Raw genomic sequence first — 8,190 nt, 5'->3', positions numbered from 1 at the left:
AATAGTTGTGAAATGGATAAGTGATTGCAAAATTGATCTTGGCAGGAGCTGCCCACTAGAGGAGACACATCTTGAGGGTGGAGTGAATAGGGGCTGGGGACTTTAAAAGCACCAGAACTGTACTGTGATTTGATCAAACAACTGTGACCTAACAGGGAGGTGTCCACGTAGATAATAAGAATATTGAAGAGACCAGGGACCCTGGATCAGGGCTCAGTAAACTGAGACTTCCAAGCACAGAAGAGCCTTGAGGATGAAGGTCACACTCAGATCTCCTGCATCTGCCTGTCTCTCCTGTGACATCCTGAGTGTGTCCCTACTCACAGAAGACCTCTGTCTCTCTGTGACATCCTGAGTGTACCTACTCACAGAAGCCCCGTCTCTCCTGTGACATCTTGAGTGTGTCCCTACTCACAGAAGCCCTCTGTCTCTCCTGTGACGTCTTGAGTGTGTCCCTACTCACAGAAGCCCCCTGTTTCTCCTGTGACATCTTGAGTGTGTCCCTACTCACAGAAGCCCACTGTCTCTCCTGTGACATCTTGAGTGTGTCCCTACACACAGAAGCCCTCTGTCTCTCCTGTTACAGTTTTCTGTCCTTGTGTTAGGACAAGGCTCCTGGTGTCCCAGAAGATCTTCAGAATCCATGCTGTGCCTTTCCAGGGCCAAGGAGGGAACAGAAAGAGCAGGGTGACTTTGCCCTGCCTCCTGGACATTGGCTCCTGTCACTCTGACTAATCAGTTCTCCAACAATGAGAACTTTGTCCCACCACACCAAGGTCCCCGCCCATATCCGTTTGATTTAAATTCATAGCTAGGGAAGACCCACACATTCTGCTTCTTGTTTGTGAAACGTAGCCATCCTCCACAGCAGCAGCGACTCAGGCCTGAGAGCTGATCATGTCGTTGAATCAACTGCAAAGCTGGCTGAATGCTGTGATCTTTGGGCTCCTGCTTTTCCTCCTTCATGTACAGGGTGAGGCTCAATAAGTTGTTAATGGAAAATGATTAAAATCAGAGGTCTAACTTGTGGGACGGAAGGCCAGGGAGCAGGGGTGCAGGGGTGGGTGATGGAAAGGACAGACTAAAGTGTGGGAATCATGAGTCTCCCAAGCCCATAGCCAAATCACACTGATTGAAGGTCAGAGATGTCTAAAATCTCTCCATAGTGAGGAGACAGTTCAGTGTAAGGAGCTCTGGAGAATGCTAGAAAATTCAAGGAAAAGCAAGATGAAGGAATTTTTCCCTCCTCAATGTATGGCTCTTACTGTAGCTACAGCTGGCCTTTGTACAAGAATGACAATAATCATAATTTCATGTGGCCAAACATCTGTGATTACATGACCTCTTTGCCCAGAGAAATGCTCTGACTCCCTTCAAAGGCAATAGGAAAGGTTCCTGGTTCTGAGGGATAGGGAAGTTCCCACACTCGCACCCCACAGCTGAACTAGAAGGCCCTGGGTTCCTGTCTTTTGTGCCCTGGTAACAGTGAGATGGGATCTCCCACGAACTGCTGGCAACTGATTGCACAAAACTAACCCTGATGCCATCTCTCCACCCAGGTCAGGACTCATCAGAGGCCAACCCCATCAGAAACACACACACAGGCCATGTCCGAGGCAGCCTCATCAGAGTGAGTGACAACAAAGTTGGTGTCCACACCTTCCTGGGAATTCCTTTTGCCAAGCCACCTGTAGGGCAACTGCGCTTTGCACCCCCTGAAGCCCCTGAACCGTGGAGTGGTGTGAGAGATGGGACCTCCTATCCAGCCATGTAAGTTCTGTACAGAGGATGTCTGGCCCTGGGGTGAACAGTTGTTCTGAGCCCTGAGTCATGCTGAAGTCTTTCCTTCATCTCAGCTCCACAGCAGTTTCCTCCCAGTGTGGGGAGTCCACCATGCAATTTTCTGATGCATGTGCTAAGGTTGTGTAGAACAACCTTGCCAGTCTCCTGCATCAGAGCTTGGCGCCCATATGAGTTAGATGTGTGTATGATAGAGAGGAACAAAGATAAAATTGTTCACAGATTCAATAAAGCCCAGTGTTCTCTGTCACAATGGGAGGGGTCTCGAGGCATGAGTTTTGTGACCTATTCAGCAGAGAGCATCCAAAATCCAGTAGAATACATTTTAGGTCCTGAGAAGTGCAGTGTGAAGGAATACTTCCTAACTCAATCCTCAAAGCCACTATGACAACATGTAGGGCCAAGCAACATTGACCACGGAACTATATGTAACTAACACAGAAGATAGCATAGGAAAAAGAAGTTCCCTGAGAGTCTGTACATGGAGTGAAGGATTTTTCACTGTCCTTTGGGCAGTATTGTCCATTGATTCCTCTGATTCCTGGAGAGTACCACACTCCAATATTGCAATCTGTTTGTTGTCTGTTGTTGTAATAAAGTACCAAGAAAGAAAGCAATTTAGGAAAAGAAAGCTACTATTAAAGTAGATTATAATTTATCGTGTTTGAGAAGTTACACTGAAAGAAAATGACAGGAGCTGGTCACATCACATCCACAACAAAGAACAGAGAGGAGGAAACGCTTGCATGCTTTGCATTGCTAAGGTTTTAGGTCACTTTTCTATTCTTATACACTTCAGTGAATGTTACCACACACAGCCAATCATTTCCAAAGAGACACCGATATGTCTCTATATACAAGAATCAGAAAAAAATATAGCCCCAAACAAACTGGAGGACCCCACCCCAGCTTTTGTGGAGCCTGTGGCCGTTACCTCGGTGGAAGGGATTTCAGAGGGGGAATATGTGTTACTAGGGCGTCATGAAGAGCAGCAGCTGGAGGCGGCTGACGAAGATCTAGGCTCACATTTGCTTTTGACCACCATATATCTCTTGGAATATCTCTCTGTTATTTCCATCAGTTGTCTGCAAAGTCTTGAAATGATGAATTCATTGGGCCTGAAGGATATGAACCTGCACCTGTCCACATTCTCTATGTCGGAGGACTGCCTGTATCTCAACATCTACACACCAGCTCATGCCCATGAGGGCTCTAACCTGCCTGTGAGTGTCAGGATATGGTCAGCTTGGGAGAGGGCATGCTTTTCAGATGATTAGAAGGGATAAAAGCAGCCCGAGCTCCACTGTAGTGGGGACTCTGCTGAAAAGCCTCCACTTACCGGGTCACAGAAGGCCTTCTCAGGCACACTAAGCAGCTGAACGTGGGTATGGAACACAGAACAGGAGCACTGAGTGGTTAAAGCTCCAGCTCTTTGATCAAAGCGGACTCATTCCACAACCTGAGTTCTGTAGGACCACTTAGGTGTTCAAGCCTCAATATTGGGGTTACCTGTGTCTACTTTTGGATTATGTGTTGTGTCGGTGAGCATTGATGATCCTTTCCTTTTTAGTCTGGAGAGATAACCGTGGAGGCACCCCTCTTTGTTCCACTATGCAGAGTCTGAGTAATGACATTATTCTATACAATACCCATTAATTCAAACTGAGATACATGGTGGGGATGGGGACTAGGAATATACTGATGGGGCTACTAGAGAACCTGTCTGTGACTAAGGCCCTGAAGTCCTGAGGATTTGCATGTATTTGTGCAGCTGCACAGTGACCCAGGAGTTGATTCTCCAGGAAGCAATCTTGCAGAATTGGAATGGTTATGAGCTTCATGGCATTTCTCTTGACCTCTCCAGGTGATGGTGTGGATCCATGGTGGTGCTCTGGTTATAGGCATGGCTTCTATTACTGATGGATCCATGCTGGCAGCCATTGAGGATGTGGTGGTGGTCACTATCCAGTACCGCCTGGGTGTCCTAGGATTCTTCAGGTGAGGATAGGACTGGGGTGGACAACAGCAGCTGAGAAGAAGTTAGCTCTTTGATCCATGTCTGTTCCACTTCTCAGCACTGGAGACCAGCATGCCAGAGGCAACTGGGGCTACCTGGACCAAGTGGCTGCCCTGCGCTGGGTCCAGCAGAACATCGCCCACTTTGGAGGCAACCCTGACCTTGTCACCATCTTTGGCGAGTCAGCAGGTGGTGCAAGTGTGTCTTCACATGTCGTGTCCCCCATGTCCAAAGGACTCTTCCACAGAGCCATCATGCAGAGTGGAGTAGCCGTGTTACCTGACCTTATCTCTGACACCCACGAGAGGGTCTACACTGTGAGTGCCCTCAACCATCATAGACTAATTCTGCCTTCTCAGCCTTCAGATTCTGGTACTCTGGTCTTCTGTCTGATGGGGAAAACAATCACCATGGAAAATAGTTTCCTTCCAGTACGTTTTGAGAAACTTAGGGGTTAGATTCTTCATGCCTCTACTTCATACTGGGTGATCATGTTATCTGACCAGCAAACTGCTCCTAGCAGCTTCCATCACTGACAAAAACAAATATGCATGTGCTTATGGAGATTGCACAGTGGGTTTTTTAATTGTTTGGAGTACAAGCCTAAGGACCTAAGTTCAAATACCCAGAACACTCAAAAGGCTGGGGATAGTAGGGTATCTATAATTCCAAGGTTCCTGTGCTCATGTATTGGAGGTAGAGTCAAGAGAATCACTGCATGTCAAATGGTAGCTCAAACTAGAAGCAGAAAACCAGAGAATACCCTGCCTCAAATAAGGGGCTTCTGTGCAGAAAGACCTGGTCCTCTAATGTTCACATACAAATACTGGCACACTTACTCCTTCTCTCACATGTGATATATAGAAGGACGGCTGGGGTTAGTAAAACTACCCTAAGGGAAAACGTGTGGAGGTAAAGAGGATACACCTGATGCCTGTCACCTTTGAAGAGTAGGACAAAGGGAATAATTTATATTTATAACAATCCACACCCAACAAACAGTATTGTATGTTATCTATGGCAATAGCATTGTATTGAAATTATAAAATTTCTTCTCCCCACTTGTTTCTTTTCACAGACAGTGGCCAACCTCTCTGGATGTGAGACCATGAACTCAGAGGCCCTGGTGCACTGTCTGAGAGGCAAGAGTGAAGCAGAGATTCTGGACATTAACAAGGTAAGAAGAATTGTGTGCCTTGGAACATCTAGTAAGACTTAGTGTTCTTGGTTCTATGTACAATATGAACACTAAGATAGGCTAATCTTACTGTACATTCCCTTCCAGAGTGAGCTGAGAACCCTGAGGCCAGTAAGAAATATGAAAGTGGTGGAGGTGACTCAGTGAGCATCAACATACATATTTCATTGACCTTCAGCATTGATTTTAATGCCCCTCAGGTCTTCAAGATCATCCCTGCTGTGGTAGACGGGGTATTCCTACCCAAGCATCCCCAAGAGTTGTTGGCTTCTGTGGAATTTCGTCCTGTCCCCAGCATCATTGGAGTCAACAATGATGAGTTTGGTTGGATCGTTCTCAATGTGAGTCTCAGTTCTAATCCTTTGGGAGATTGGAGATTCTTATGTTAAACAGTGGGGATAAATTGTATCTTTAAAGAAGCCCATCAGATCCCACACTTAACAGGGTCTTCTACAACCTAGTTCTTCAGCATCACTCAAACAATAAAGGAAATAACAAGAGAGAACCTGCAGGCTGTTTTGAGGAATACAGCATCACAAATGGTGAGATACTGCTGGTCCTATCCAAATGGAGATGTCCCTAATATCCCCTTCTCAGATAGAATCTCTATTAATGTAGGTTGATATATGTGTGTAATTCTGGACCTTTTTACCCATGCTCTATCTCTACCCAGTCCCCATTCTCCCCATACCAAAGGCTGCTGCCCAACTAACCGAGAACATGCCTAACCGCATTCATCCTGATCTTTTGGTATAGATGCTTCCACCTGAGTGCAGTGACCTGCTAATGGAAGAGTACATGGGGGACACTAAGGACCCACAGACCCTCCAAAAACAGTACACAGAGATGATGGCAGACTTCATGTTTGTGATCCCTGCACTCCAAGTAGCACATTTTCAACGTGAGTACATCTGTAACAAACTTAGCAGAGCAGTTCAGAGATGTAGACCATGGGTGAGCACTGTGGAGCAGTGTGGGTATCTGGGTCTCCTCATGTCTAGTTTAACAGAGTGACATCCAGATGCATAGGAAAAAATGAGTTTCTGGAAATCTATTAACTTGGCCTAACCATCCAGCAGGGAAGGCCATGAGCACTGTTCTGCCCTAAGCCTTTCCACAGCTAGAGCTCCAGCCTGGAACTTTCTCTTCCCTTTAACATTTAAGATTCCAGGTAACTTCAGATCAAGGTACCTTGTCAGCAAATACGTATCAGAAAAAATCCAGTTGATGGGCTACAAGTCACTGTTTGTCCTTACCTCCAGGTTCCCATGCTCCTGTCTACTTCTATGAATTCCAACATCAACCCAGCTTCCTCAAGAGTTTCAGGCCACCCTATGTGAAGGCTGACCATGGTGATGAGATTACTTTTGTCTTTGGGTCCTTCTTCTTTGGCATGAAACGTGAGTCTTTTTTTGGCATAGAACTGGACATTTATTACTTAGAGGAGAGAGAGAGTAGGGAAAGAAAGAGGAGAGAGAGAGGGAGAGAGAGAGAGAGAGAGAGAGAGAGAGAGAGAGAGAGAGAGAGGCGTGCGCATGCCAAAAGGGACAGTAAGTCAATGTGAGTCTTTCTTACTCTCCTTGAGCTGACTAAGGTCGCAGATGACATCCCAGGGACTCCTGAGCTGGCAGTCCATTTGAGGAAAACTAGATTCTGGGAGAGAATAAATTCAAATGTGTACCATACCATAGACTAAAAAAGTATACCAAGATTAGATTCTGGATCAGTGCCAGTCTAGCCCATGATGGAGATGACAGCACATTGGGGCAGGAATTCCATTAGAGGATTGCATGTATATTGAATATTGCATAGTGAAGAAGGGTGGTAATGAAGCTGATAGTTCAGGCTCTGACAGCAGATGGAATTCTGAGTGGGAATCATGAGTTGGCAGTTGTGTTTGGTGTCATGGACTTCCAGATTTATTTTTCTCATGACTCCAGTTGACCTCACTGAGGAGGAAGAACTACTGAATAGGAGGATGATGAAGTACTGGACCAACTTTGCAAGACATGGGTAAGAACACGCCTCTCTCTCAACCTTCCCTGTATGTGTTATAGCGATATTTGTGTCCCTATATAGTAATCCCTTTTGGGTGATGGTCTCTTTAGCTTTCCTGAATCTTCCATCACATGATAGATTCCTCTCCTGGATAGCACATTTATATAGATACTTTGTAGGTGTCAGTTACTGGTCATCTACAGTGACCTGGCTCATGAGCCATAGTGCTCTGGTACTGTTCTTTATATCTTGCCTCTTAGATTTGATATAAAACAGGTCAAGTCGTCTTCCTTCACATGGAGCAGAAACTAGTGGGTGACACTTGTGTCCCTTTATCAGGACACCTGTCCCATCAGCCCCATTAACCACTAGCCTAATTGTTTTACTGCCTGACCCAAATCGGGGGGTCAGTCTTTGGATCAGGGTGACCTCACCCTTCCTTGCTGGCTGGCATATCCACAGGAACCCCAATAGCGAGGGTCTACCCCACTGGCCCATGATGGATGATGACGAGCAGTACCTGCAGCTGGACCTCCAGCCTGCTGTGGGCCAAGCCCTGAAGGCCAGAAGGCTGCAGTTCTGGACCCAGACTCTGCCCCAGAAGATCCAGGAGCTAAAGAAATCTCAGCACATGCACAAAGACCTATAGTGCCCTGTGTGAGGAATGGTGTGTAGCATTGGCTACTTCTGGGGTCACCTTGAGGCCCCCAAACTCATTGACTAACCTGGGTTGATTCTGACATTCACATAACCTCTGCACTTGTCATTAATCAAGAATCCTCTGCATGTGACTCTATCCTGCTGGGTCATCTTTGGTTAGAGCCAGTCAATGAATGCTCCCATAACAATGTGGAGTTGTTACTCTCCCAAGGCAGGCTCATCTCCTTCCACACTCCACTGGTACTGGGTCCCTTCCTACCTTCCTCCCTTAATTTCTCATCCTCACTGTCATTTTCTCTCAGACAAAAACGTCTCTTTAAAATAAAGCAGAAGTTTGAAAACCATCGATATGGGTTCTTCAAAAACACCGTATCATATGAGTGAGGTGTGTCAAAATCACGAGCCCTATCTCATTAGGTTCATACTTTTGGAGACCTTGAAGTCCAAGGTTAAGATACAAACCTGTTTTCTCTATCATGATGATGACTAGCTCTCTGACCCAAATATGATACCTTGT

The 8,190-nt window shown here is 46.1% G+C and overlaps 1 protein-coding gene across 1 annotated transcript; it reads left to right on the top strand.

Annotated features, from left to right (window-relative positions):
- Positions 1 to 845: 845 nt before the first annotated feature.
- LOC119801825 (acylcarnitine hydrolase-like) lies at positions 846 to 7,923 on the top strand. Its single transcript, XM_038312508.1, has 12 exons — positions 846 to 973; positions 1,560 to 1,770; positions 2,882 to 3,023; positions 3,665 to 3,798; positions 3,876 to 4,134; positions 4,896 to 4,994; positions 5,216 to 5,356; positions 5,477 to 5,557; positions 5,772 to 5,916; positions 6,278 to 6,415; positions 6,956 to 7,028; positions 7,476 to 7,923. Exons 1-12 carry the CDS (start codon positions 898 to 900, stop codon positions 7,660 to 7,662), a joined length of 1,686 nt encoding a protein of 561 aa, XP_038168436.1. The 5' UTR covers positions 846 to 897; the 3' UTR covers positions 7,663 to 7,923.
- Positions 7,924 to 8,190: the final 267 nt, after the last annotated feature.

The sequence above is a fragment of the Arvicola amphibius genome, chromosome 15 (genome assembly GCF_903992535.2).
Source record: "Arvicola amphibius chromosome 15, mArvAmp1.2, whole genome shotgun sequence".
Lineage (NCBI taxonomy): Eukaryota > Metazoa > Chordata > Mammalia > Rodentia > Cricetidae > Arvicola > Arvicola amphibius.
This window is presented reverse-complemented; position numbering and strand designations above follow the sequence as displayed.